At 36.2% G+C, this 12,852-nt stretch overlaps 1 protein-coding gene across 7 annotated transcripts in view; it reads left to right on the forward strand.

Annotated features, from left to right (window-relative positions):
- The window catches only part of DNAH1 (dynein axonemal heavy chain 1), a 197,113-nt gene that overhangs the window by 174,552 nt on the left and 9,709 nt on the right, over window positions 1–12,852 (forward strand). For all 7 annotated transcript variants that reach the window (XM_039342601.1, XM_039342602.1, XM_039342598.1 and 4 more), the window contains 13 exons: window positions 344–463; window positions 1,072–1,221; window positions 1,973–2,133; window positions 2,278–2,503; window positions 2,591–2,786; window positions 3,449–3,600; window positions 6,176–6,372; window positions 7,042–7,186; window positions 7,386–7,544; window positions 8,823–8,954; window positions 9,698–9,868; window positions 10,262–10,441; window positions 11,533–11,709. In XM_039342601.1, the coding sequence (XP_039198535.1) occupies window positions 344–463; window positions 1,072–1,221; window positions 1,973–2,133; window positions 2,278–2,503; window positions 2,591–2,786; window positions 3,449–3,600; window positions 6,176–6,372; window positions 7,042–7,186; window positions 7,386–7,544; window positions 8,823–8,954; window positions 9,698–9,868; window positions 10,262–10,441; window positions 11,533–11,709 (2,166 nt within the window). The remainder of the gene's footprint in view (window positions 1–343; window positions 464–1,071; window positions 1,222–1,972; window positions 2,134–2,277; window positions 2,504–2,590; window positions 2,787–3,448; window positions 3,601–6,175; window positions 6,373–7,041; window positions 7,187–7,385; window positions 7,545–8,822; window positions 8,955–9,697; window positions 9,869–10,261; window positions 10,442–11,532; window positions 11,710–12,852) is intronic.

Here is a 12,852-nt window from a genome sequence, read left to right on the forward strand (position 1 = left end):
GCATCAATTCTAGAAGGCATTAGCTCCTGTCATTCATGTGGACCAGCCAGAGAGTATCTTAACTGAACCTTAACTGAACATACTCAGTTGTTCAGTTGTTCGGTTTCAAACAATCTGTCCAACTCTATAAATAAAAGCTGTTCAGAGATGTCTTTAGTTATTCTGTAGTCAATAAAAAATCTACAGTGAATCAAAGGATAAAACATTACAGTGCAATGTAAAATTCTACTCATATTTTTGATTTCTCTGCCATTAGCACTTGGTTTACATAATTTGTGTAGTTTAGAAGATTTAGCTTATCTTGAGACACAGCAAACATGTGTTTTATGTTCTTCATATGCAGATTGCGGGTTTACCCAATGACACTTTATCTGTGGAAAATGGTATGATTACACAGTTTTCTCAACGCTGGACACTGTTTATAGATCCACAAGGACAAGCCAACAAATGGATAAAAAACTTGGTAAACCTTCCCTGTTAATGTTATTAAACACATTCATTTGTATCAAAGGAGTTTTTCTAGGTGACATTAAAAGCTTCTTCCTATAAACACTTGTTATGTCTTCTCTTAAAATACTTAACTGACAAATGACAAATATAACACTAGAAAATTATATTCTGCTATAATTGAACTACTGATTATTTATAGTATATTTTTATTTAATTTTTACCTTCATTTTTATAATTTTTCTTTTTGACTTCCCTAGATACAAAACATGTACTAGAATTGCTAACGAAAAAATCAGTTTCACCCATGATCAAAGATCATGGTGATAAGAAGCAGTATTATACAGAGTGACTATAATTACTTTCTTTGCTATAATTTTATCAGTTAATTTACACTTTGCTGAAATCAGTCTCCAGAACTTTGCAGTGGCATGGTTCTTTATTTCATTCACTATACTTCTTGTTATGTTCATTGCAATATCAAAATTTACGTCAATACATTGATCCTTTCCACATACGCACCCATGTTGGTCCATTTCTTGTCTTTGTTCCTTTCCACTTGCATATAAATCAGTCATATGGTTCCATCTCTGCTGAGTTTCTTTGTACCCTGCTGTTTTTCAGGAAAAAGATAGTGGGTTAGATACATGCAAGCTCAGTGACCGGGATTTCCTGCGCAGCTTGGAGAATGCTATTCGTTTTGGGAAACCATTTCTCTTGGAGAACGTAGGGGAAGAATTAGATCCTGCTCTTGAACCTGTGCTGCTGAAACAAGTAACTTTCTCTCTCTGTGTCTCTGTCTATCTGTCTGTCTGTCTCTTTCTCTCTCTCTCTTTCTGTGTGTGTGTGTGTGTGTGTGTGTGTGTGTGTGTGTGTGTGGTGTTTTATAAGGTTATCAGGATAAAACTACATTCCACTCCACCCTCACATCTTTAAGGTCAGCCTGCTGGGAGTTTTGTGTGCCAATGAAGACTAGACAGTTGCATAGTGCAACTGAGTTTTTTCATTATATTATATTTTTCTCCATAACAATCCCCTACTGCTTGCCATTCCCCGTCATTTATAACACAGAGGAAAGGAAGATGGAGTCAAATGCAAGTTTCATGCTGAGATCCATAAGTCATCCGTAATCTGACTCATATCAGAATAGCTGAGAACCAGACATTCACTTTTGACCGTAAATTTCCACCACAACCACATACAGTAAGTTGATTCATCCCAAATGATACTCTCCATGCACTATTCCTCTAAATGAATTGGACAGAACTCACTGTGGAAATTATGATTTTTTAATATCATAATTTTTATTGTAAAAAAACTAAAGATAAAAGTAAGCATGGAAAAATATAGAAAATAAAATTAAGAAAAATATTAAAAGAATAAGTGCTAATAAACTTCTTTACAGCAGTTACAAATAGATGTATTGTCACTCCTCCCCATTAAGCGAGAAAATCATGATATTAAAATTAAATATTATTGCTCCTGCATCACATTCTCTGTTTTTCATGTTTCTCTGTTTATGTAGACTTATAAACAGCAGGGTAGCACAGTGTTGAAGCTGGGAGACACAGTGATTCCATATCATGATGATTTCAACTTGTACATCACTACTAACCTTCCTAATCCCCATTACACTCCAGAGTTATCAACAAAGCTTACCCTGATTAACTTCACTCTATCTCCCAGGTAATGTCAAATTATTCACTCCTATATTAAATATTAAAATCAAATTAAAATGTTGTGGTCATTAATGGATGACTAAAATGTGCTTTTTATTTTCATTTTATTATTCGCCATGCTCTGCTTACTCGCTTGGTTACTTAATTACAGTGGCTTAGAGGACCAGTTGCTAGGTCAGGTGGTAGCTGAAGAACGTCCTGACTTAGAAGAAGCTAAGAATCAGCTGATTGTCAGCAATGCCAAGATGCAACAGGAGCTGAAGGAAATTGAGGACCAAATTCTTTACCGCCTGAGCTCTTCTGAGGGGAATCCTGTGGATGACCTGGAGCTCATCAAAGTATTGGAAGCATCCAAATTAAAAGCAGGAGAAATTCAGGTGCTTACTTGGGCTCCCATTTCAATCACTTGTTTCTTTTGACTTAAGATAAATTTGCATTTTCTTTTCTTTTTCAATCTCCTACAGGCCAAAGTAAAGGCAGCTGAGCAGACTGAGAAAGATATTGATATCACTCGGTTGGAGTATGTCCCTGTGGCTGTCCGCACCCAGATCCTTTTCTTCTGTGTCTCAGACCTGTCCAATGTTGATCCCATGTACCAATATTCCTTGGAGTGGTTCCTCAATATATTTCTAACAGGAATTTCAAACTCGGAAAGAGCAGGTATTTTTAATGATTTATACGTATACAATATCTATTCTTGCCCATCCAGAACTTCTTGCTGTCTCACTGAAGATCAGCAAAGGGAGATAATTTTTTTATATATATACAGGACAGTGTAGGTGTTTGCATGGTCCAAATGACAATTTATGCAGTACATTAGCAACTGAATAAATATCAAACATATAAACAACAAACATATATCTGTTCCCTCTTCTGACTCTATTGAAATGTTATAAATATTAAGGTGTCAGAAGCAACGATGGTGGCAGTATTGAGTCTACAAAATGTGTGCTATGTTGACACGGTCTATGGAGATTCTCAGTCCTCCAGGTCATAGTTATCTTAAAGGTGCTTTTTCACAAGGCAACTGTACTTTCTTGTTTTTCTTTGAAGACATTTCGCTTCTCATCCAAGAAGCTTCTTCAGCAAAACATCTTCAAAGAAAAATAAGAAAGTCCATTTGCTTTGTGAAAAAGCACCTTTGGGATATGTCATCATGGTGTGTGTTTACATGCTATATTTTTCCCTCACCATTATAAAAGCTACCGCTATAATTGAAGCTCTAGATGGGTGATTTTTAAAAAAATATTAGGCTTATTGTTGCTCACATAGACCTTTTTTGGATCTTTGCTTTAAGTCTGCATCATTTTTTTTGTTCTCAGATACACTGAAGAAGCGGATTGCAAATATCAATAAGTACCTCACCTTTAGCCTCTACAGCAATGTTTGTCGTAGCCTCTTTGAGAAACATAAGCTCATGTTTGCATTCCTGGTGTGCATCCGGATCATGATGAATGAAGGCAAAATAGACATGGTAAGAATAATAACATCTTCTGTTAAAGGTTTATATATGGCTGTAAAATGCATCTGAACAAAAGAAGAGCAGTTTAAGATATTTAACATATGAAAAATATCAGTTGGCGGTTCGCGGCGTCCCAAGTCGTACAAGGAGACTTGTCTCCTCATCGGCTAGCCTTCCCTCCACCGGTAGACCCTTATGCGGGTCAGAAGTCACCCTGGAGGGTGCAATTTCTGTTGAGGAGGCTTTGCTCATCTACAAAGGAGCGGCGGCTCCTCCAGCTGTCCGAGCTATCTCTGAGGGCCGACAGAGAAGAAGATCGGCCAGTAAAATGGCCAATCACCTCAAACCGCAAGTCAAAGAACATCTAAGCTGTAAGAACCCCCGTGGTGAATCCGGATGAGACTTTTCCTTACTACTCTCTCTACTCTATTTTGTTTTTTGTGCCTGTAAGAGCCTTGTTGGAATTATTCCCCTGGCTTGAAAAAGCAGCTTCTGCATGTTTGGGAAGAAAGGCATTGTATAAAAATAGAACAAAATTCTAAAGACTATATTTTATTTCCATATTTTTTGGGGGGTACAGAAAATTTTTTTTCTCTTTCTAAGAACTATACTATCATCTTATGCTGGAAGATTTTTCTTTTTTCACATTATACTTTAAAAGACAGAAAAAAGGAAATGGTGTCTGGAAAAGATCTTTTTTTAACCTACTGAGGACATCTAGTGGTGAAAACCTAATACTGTAACTTCTGGTTACTCTTTGAAGATGGAATAGACCTGGCCTTCAAATTATTTTTGAAGAGAAAAGATAAGCTGTGCAACTGTGGGAATTGTGGGGGTGTACACTGCCTAACTTTTATTAAATATAGCCTCTACAAAAAAGAAAAAAGAGACTTTTTAAAATTACCATCAAAATGGAGAAACTTCAGTTACAATTACACTGTAAACTTATATTGGAAAAGATTTATGAGGCTACTGCAGAAATATGTGCTACAATGAAAGAGTTTACTACAGAATTAAGATCCAGAAATCTCACTACAAACATTCAAACTGATGTCCAGACTATATCTGACTATTCTATAAATCAAAACATATTAGAAGAGGAATCAACAGAGATAAAAGAGGAACTTATTCTATCTTATAAACTTTTCATCTGTAACTTTGAGGAACAGAAGAAGCAAAGACTGAGATTTGAAACTACAAAGCAACGATGCTTTAAGGATGAGAGAAATAGATGCCTAATGCAGAGGATGGGACTCCTATCCTTTCAAAGGCCACTGCAAGCAACAAAGATAAATCTACTGGCTGAAAGGGAAGCTTGGTTATGGAAACCTGCCTGGCACAGAAAAAAAAGCCAGAATCAGATTGAAAAGAGAAATTTAAAATTGTGTAATGGATTAAAACGCAATGTTAGATTTATGGACTGTTTTAAGGATTAAGATTTAGAGTCAGAAGTAAGAAAAAAATATATATAGGAGGGTGATTATTAGAATAGATATTTTAAATAGATTAAGAATGTACCATTTGGAATAATAGGTTTATTTTGATGAAAATTATCATGCATTGGAATGGAAAAAATGTTGGCTTTTTAGATTTGGACGGTTTCAATAATTAACTGAGTGTTTTAAATTAGTAAGATGACTTTTCTGTTTGATAACATAGATGTGATAAAGCATGATAATCAACTGGATGAAATTTGAATTTTGTTCAATGAACTGAAATGATTTAAGGTTTAGCATTATTTTGTTATCTTAAAGAGATTGATCGATTGTGGGATTGTATATGTATAGGGTAGTTTAATATTTTATTTTAATTTATTGTGTAGTGGAAGAAGAAATAAATGAGATTGGTGATAAAATGAGGGATGTGAGAGATTAAGAATTAGAATATATCTGGAAGGGATACCTGAATTGATAACTTGTTGATTTAAAGTTAAATTTGATTGTGGTAATTGTAAACTGACAAAGTTTTAAAACAGGTTTAGCAGTAATAGAAATTTAAATTAGAAATGGAATATTTTAAACGTATTATGCTATTTGAGGGAAATAGAGAGGGGACAGTGAATGTATTGAGTTGAGTTGTTTATATATGTTTTCACTTTTGAATGTTTGATTACCCAAACACCACGGTGTGTCTTGAGTACTTTTTCTTAAAAATTAAAAAACCAATAAAATGTGTTTAAAAATTAGTTGATACAAATAGTAAATCAAATTATAAACTGGATTCTTCTGGAAGAATATTAGTGAGAAAATAAGACAGATCTCCTTCACAAATGGCATTTTGAGCTTAAGCCTAGCTACTGTGAACTAGGTCTTCACTATAATTGCTGGCTAGAATAGAAGGAATGTGTATATTCATTAATAAATGGCCAAGAAATAATAGATTCTACTAATCATGCAGAGTATAATGTGCTCTATAAAAGTTTTATAAACACTTAGATTTATAGGATTGAAAAGAGAACATTTCCATATATTTATACACAGAGGTGAATGCAAAGACCAAAATGTGTATAGTACACAAATATCACTCATGATCCAAGATTCACATTCAGACAACACTCTACATGTTTTTTTCTAATTTCAACATACAGGAGGAATGGCGTTACCTTATTTCTGGTGGCACCATAAAGATCATGCGAGATAATCCAGCTCCTGCCTGGCTATATGAGAGAGCATGGAATGATATCCTGGCCTTAACCAACTTGCACAATTTCTCCACATTTGCAGATGACTTTGTGGCAAATTTGTCTGGGTTTCGCACAATTTTTGACAGTGCTGAACCTCACAGGTAATGTTACTTTCAAATCTGCAGATTTGCTACATTTGCCAGTCACACTATCATTCAAGCCTGGTTAAAACTAAGGTACCATTTGAGTCAAGTGTGAGTTCTCTTTAGTTCAGGGACATGGCTATGGGTTTGAATGTGTTTTGCTATCATGTTTTCCAGAGTAGAATTTCAATTTTCCAATCTAATCTACAAAGTAAGGTTCTCTGATAGTCTCCTAATCAGGTTTGATCCTGCTAAACTTTCTGAGATCAGCCATAGTAAGCTAGCACATAGCTGAGTATGCAGTGGTTACTTTTAATTAACACCCATTTATGATAGTAATTATGCTCAGAAAAATACTTGAGAAATATCATCCACTTTTCAACCCGAGCCGAGGTGGCGCAGCAGTTAGAGTGCAGTACTGCAGGCCACTTTAGCTGACTGTGTTCAACAGGTCAGCGGTTCAAATCTCACCAGCTCAAGGTTGACTCAGCCTTCCATCTTTCCGGGGTAGGTAAAATGAGGACCCAGATTGTTGGGGGCAATGTAAATATATACATATACATTGCTTACTGGTGTACACTGCTTAGAGAGTGCTTGCACTTAAAGCGGTATATAAGTCTCATAAATAAATAAATAAATAAACCCTTGAAAACCCTAGACCTAATGTAGCCCCTTCTATTTTTGCAGGGAGCCTCTGCCAGGCATATGGGACAGCAAGCTGGATTCTTTTCAGAAGCTGCTAGTCCTGCGCTGTCTACGTGGGGACAAAGTCACCAATGCGATGCAGGACTTTGTGGCTGCTAACCTGGGCCAGAGCTTTATTGAACCACAGGTAGCTAATAGCGCTTAATCATATACGCAGAAGAAAAGCAGTAGGGGCGACAGAAATTTTGGTTGACAAGACTTTTGCCTCCTATTCCATTCATGTGTTTCTCTTTCCTTGCCCAGCCTTATTCTTCCCAATAGATGAAAGCGTAGGAAGAAGTTCTAGGCAATAACAGTAAACAAATCATTCTTTTTTTATATTTCAGACTGCAAACCTTTCAGTGGTCTTTAAGGAGTCTACTTCTACCACCCCTTTGATATTCGTCCTCTCTCCAGGCACAGACCCAGCTGCTGATCTTTATAAATTTGCTGAAGAAATGAAGTTTTCCAAGAAACTCTCAGCAATTTCTCTTGGACAGGGTCAAGTAAGAGCTTGCACAGAAGCACTTGCCCTTTTAAGCAAACTTACAGCTCCAGACCATGTTATGTTCATTCTCTGAAAGGCTGTATAAAATGTACTCCTGCCACAATCGTGTGACTAATTGGCATATAAGTTACACGCGTGCTCAGAGGCACCAGTGATTCTTCATGTATATAGGAGACTCTGAGAGCCAAGTGATAGTTGAACCCATTTCTTTCCCCAGCATTTAAGAGCACTATGTACTGACCTCTTGCAGGTAGTCCTTGACTTAGGACCACAATTAAGCCCAAAATTTCTGAGAGCGTTGTTAAGTGAATTTTGTCCCATTTGACAACCTTTTTTTGCCACAGTTGCTAAGTGAATCATTGCAGTTGTTGAGTTAGTAACATGGTTGTTAAATGAACCTGGCTTCCCCATTGAGTTTGCTTGTCAGAAGATCGCAAAAGATGATCACATGACCCCGGGACACTGTGGCCGTCATAAATAGGAGTCAATTGCCAGGCGCCTGAAATTTTACTCATGTGACCATGGGGATGCTGCATAAGTGTGAAAAATGGTCATGGCACTTTTTTCAGTTCACTAAATGAACTGTTATAAGTCGAGGACTACCTGTACTTTTGCTGTAGTTCAGACCAACTTCATACATTCTCCCAAAAAATAACATGATATTGATGTATAGCTAACCATTCTCTGATACAACAGCTTAATTTAGAATCCATAGGATATTTTGTTATTAGTATTGTGAAGTGATTAAGCATCAAAAATCTTTCCTATCTATTATAAAATACCACACTGTCTACTGGTAGCTTTCAGTTCTATTTAATGCCTGGACGGAAACTATTTTAATGTCCTTTAGCCAATATTTTATGCTTTTTTTCCCCTTTCTAATTACTGCAGTTGCACTAGATCTTTGAAAGCTAAGAAGCCTTTGTTGCTGAATTTTCTACTCCTAGTCATAGATTTGGACAATAAGCATGCCCCACTGAATTGTACCTGATAAGATAATGTTCTGTGTCTTTGATTTTGTTTTTGTTTTTTAATATAAATTAAATCAGTAAAAAGCCAAAGGGGAAAAAAAATAAACTATACTTAAAATTGTAAAGAAAGGTGGGGGGAGGAGGAGAAAAAAAAAGGAAAACCAAAAAAGAAGGTAACTTTGCAAACCATTGACGAGTTGGGACCATGTGCTTATCCTTCCAGTGTTGAAGAACCAGTCACTGTGCATAAGGCACAGAGAAGCCACGTGCTTTGTTCAGATGTCAATCTCTATGTCATTATTTAGGGACCCCGAGCAGAAGCCATGATGCGCAGTGCTATGGAACGGGGGAAGTGGATCTTCTTTCAAAATTGCCACTTGGCTCCCAGCTGGATGCCTTCTTTGGAGAGACTCATTGAAGGCATTAACCCCGATAAGGTGAGATGCACATGGACTTAAACTGTCTCGCTTTAATAATTTAGCACTGAAGGTAAGTTTCCCCTCATTTGGGAATATTGGGCCCCCACTTCTAGGCTGGAGGGCGAGGGCTGCGGATACTTGTGGTCTCTGCTGCCCTCCCCAAACGTTAATTTGATGGCAACATTTGCAACAGCTTTTTTTGCAGGGATAAGAGAAACAGTTTCAAAACTTAGACAATTTAAAGTGTTTTACTTTTTAAAGCTCCGTGTATTACCCAGAAAAGAACAGAAATTTCTACTCTATTGTCTTTGTGCATTTGCCTAATGTAGAAAGATTGCTTATTATTTCTGACCTAGGCATGGAAACTCTGGTCTGATTTTACATTTCTTGTGCCTAGAATGAAAACTGTTTTCTTTCAAAAGTTGGATAGTGTTGGTAAATATTCAATTCTTCTTCGGTCACTGATTGCTAACGGTGTGTATTTTCAGTAAGAAAATAAAATATATCCAGACGTATCCCTGAAAGGATAGGAAAACTATCCTTAATTATCTACTTTTTTTAGATCTTTTCACGTTTTCTAAAACAGGAGAAATCCTTTAGGATAATTATCTTATTTTATTCCTCACCAAAGAGAAGCATTCTTGTATGTCTGTCCAACAAGAACTTTTCTGATGAGAAAGAAGCTGATTCCAGTAGAAAAATTACTTTCTAAAAAGCTGGCTTCCGATTAGTGATGTACTGCATCCATTCCTCTGGTTCAGGTACACCGAGATTTCCGACTTTGGCTGACCAGTTTGCCAAGTAACAAGTTTCCAGTGTCCATCCTCCAGAATGGATCCAAGATGACCATTGAGCCCCCTCGAGGAGTTAAAGCTAATCTGCTGAAGTCTTACAGTAGCCTGAGCAATGACTTCTTGAACTCCTGCATCAAGGTAAGGAATCCTACCCTTCCCTACCCCTAGACTCCTACCCCCTTCCCCCCCCCAAAAAAAAACCCTTAGTGCTCTCTGCAAAAATTCTGGTTTGCCCAGAACAGGTTCAGGGTTCCTTACATCTGCTCCTGTCGAAATAATACAGAGGAACTCTTGGTTCTCTTCTCATTCGAACCATTCATTATTATTTCTCTGTTTCTCCTTTGTCAACAGTTTGTCCTCATGGAAGTATATTCCTTTGGTTGGAATGGAGATAAGAAAAAGGCATTTACCCTTTCAGTCTGCAAAGTCTGAAATAAGAGCTTACAAAACAACATACTCATTCATATGCATCCACCGTAACATTTCAGTTGTGGCCTTTTATAATCACAGGAGATTGTTGTGTTTTTGCAGGTTAACGAATTCAAATCCTTGCTCCTTTCTCTTTGCCTGTTCCATGGCAATGCACTAGAAAGGAGGAAATTTGGGCCACTGGGTTTCAATATTCCGTATGAGTTCACCGATGGAGATCTACGCATTTGCATCAGCCAGCTGAAAATGTTTCTGGATGAATATGAAGAAATCCCTTACAAGGTAGGCCCCCTGGGTTTGCAAAGGGTGAAATGAAGCATAAGCCTGAGAATTTAAGAAGTGAGAGGATTGTCCTACTTCTGAATCCAGCTGGATCTTTGGCAGAAATATAACTTGTTTAGCTATATATTATTTTTTATTTATCTTACTTAAAATGTTTGGTTTGTAGCACTTCAAGCTGATAAAATCAAGATTGATTTATTGCAATGATGCAATAAAATTGTATACAGAACGCAGGTGCTATTCCCTGCCTAATGGAATAATGTTTCTCTTTCTACCTCAAGAGACAGCAAAAATGATGAAATGGTGCCTCAGTGAATTTGTAAAAAAATAAACGAACAAATAAAATAGTGCAATAAAGTGGGTAGCTTGGGAAAATTAAAAAAAGCAGTTTTTTTTAAAAAAATCTGCAAATGTTGCACCCATTATACTAGTGAACTACCATAGATGGCCTTGCCAGAGATTAGAGAACTAGACCTGGGAAAATACACAAACTCTTTAATTTAGAGTTGGTTGCTTTGAAGTAACTACAATTATAATTATGAAGGTGATAACCTAATGTGCAATTTTCAGATATCCAATATGGCAGTAAACAATGGCTTTAATAAGCAAAATTTAAAATTATATAAAGTCAGGCTAATAGCTGCTAAAGCCATTTCTGACAAGAACAAAATAATCTTTGCTTAATAACATGATGGAGGTACAGTAGTGTTTGTTTTGATTTGAATCACAATTTGGTTGTGATTTGAGCAAATTGACCAGGCTGTGCAAAAGGCTTCTGGGATTTCAACTGGAATTCAATGTTGTGGGAATCTGGCTGACATATTTTCCTTTTTAGAAGAGGTTATAGGTATGTGAAATGTTCAGCAGAATAAGTTGACCTGCACCTATGTGCATTCTGATGGTGTAACTTTGTAAACAGTGTTATTTTTTTTTTCAAAATATAAAGATCCATCCAGTAAGACATATCTAGAGGAAGGATCTGCTGATTTGCTGTATACTGAATTGTATTGTTAGCTGATGGGTTTTTTTTTTTGTTTGAAAATATTGGTTATAAGTAGAGTCAATGCTTTCTGTGCTCTGGTGCTTTGCAGGTTTTGAAGTACACTGCTGGCGAAATTAATTATGGAGGCAGAGTGACTGATGATTGGGACAGACGCTGCATTATGAACATTCTGGAAGATTTCTATAATCCAAGTATTCTAAATCCAGAGTTTTCTTACTCTGAATCTGGTATCTACAGGCAAATTAATACCTCTTATGACCTCAATGTAAGTTAAAGGAAAAAAGTAGTCAAACTGACCTTGTCTAACCCCAAATGACTAAACAGGGTCAGACCTTAGTAATACTTGAAAGGAAAACTACTGAGAAAACCCAGAACTGACGGTGATTGGAAATAAACAAAAACAAGCACAGTCAAACCACTTGGAAATCTAGGCAAGATGGGCAACGTATTTGTTTAATAAATAAATAACAGGGAATCCACTTCCATGTGGTTGCCAAGGAATCTATATGGATATTTGTAAAAATCCGAGGAGTCCAGCTGAATTGGAGCAAAGTTTTTGTTTATACTGTGTGCAAAAACCCAAGTATGTTCTTTTAAGTCTACATAGTCTGAATTATAGGTTCAAAAAGATTTTTGTCCATAACATTCTTTAATATTTAGCAAACAGCATATTGTCTGGGTTCATGTATTTAAAAAACAATAAGAGTTAATTTCTATATTATCATAATCAATATGTTAATTAATCACTCAATAATTTTTTTCTTACTAGTATATATTCAATGTTATATAGTACATACCATGTTCCTTTCTCTCTAACTCGCTTTTCTAGCTATTGGTAAAAATTGCCCCATGTTCTAAAGTACACTGAGACTTCTTTCTCTTTTATCTTTAATGTCAATCTGTCCATTTCTGCACAGTCTAAAATTTTCTTAATTAGTTGTTCTTCCGTTGGTAAGTTTTCATTTTTCCAATATTGAGCAAATGCAATTCTTGCTGCAGTTAATACATGTAAAATTAAATATATATAATCTTTCTCATAGTTTCCTCCTATTATGCCTAACAGAAACAGTTCTGGCTTGAAATCTATATGTTTTTAGTCATTTTTTCCAACCATATGTGTATTTTTGACCAAAATCGTTTAGCTTTAGGGCATGTCCACCAGATATGATAATAAGTACCTGATTTTTCTTTACATTTCCAACACTTATTTGATGTATTTTTTAACATTTTCGCTAATCTCACCAGTGTTAGATGCCATCTGTAAAACATTTTGTATAAGTTTTCTTTGTAAGCTATCACTTTCGTTAATTTAGCATTTCTTTCCCTTAATCTTTTCCAGTTTTCTAATTCTATATTATGTCCAAAGTTCTTTGCCCATGTTATCATTGCTTCTTTTACTTGTTCCTCT

The sequence above is a fragment of the Crotalus tigris genome, unplaced genomic scaffold, assembly GCF_016545835.1.
Source record: "Crotalus tigris isolate CLP2741 ecotype Arizona unplaced genomic scaffold, ASM1654583v1 scf7180000017800.2534000, whole genome shotgun sequence".
NCBI lineage: Eukaryota > Metazoa > Chordata > Lepidosauria > Squamata > Viperidae > Crotalus > Crotalus tigris.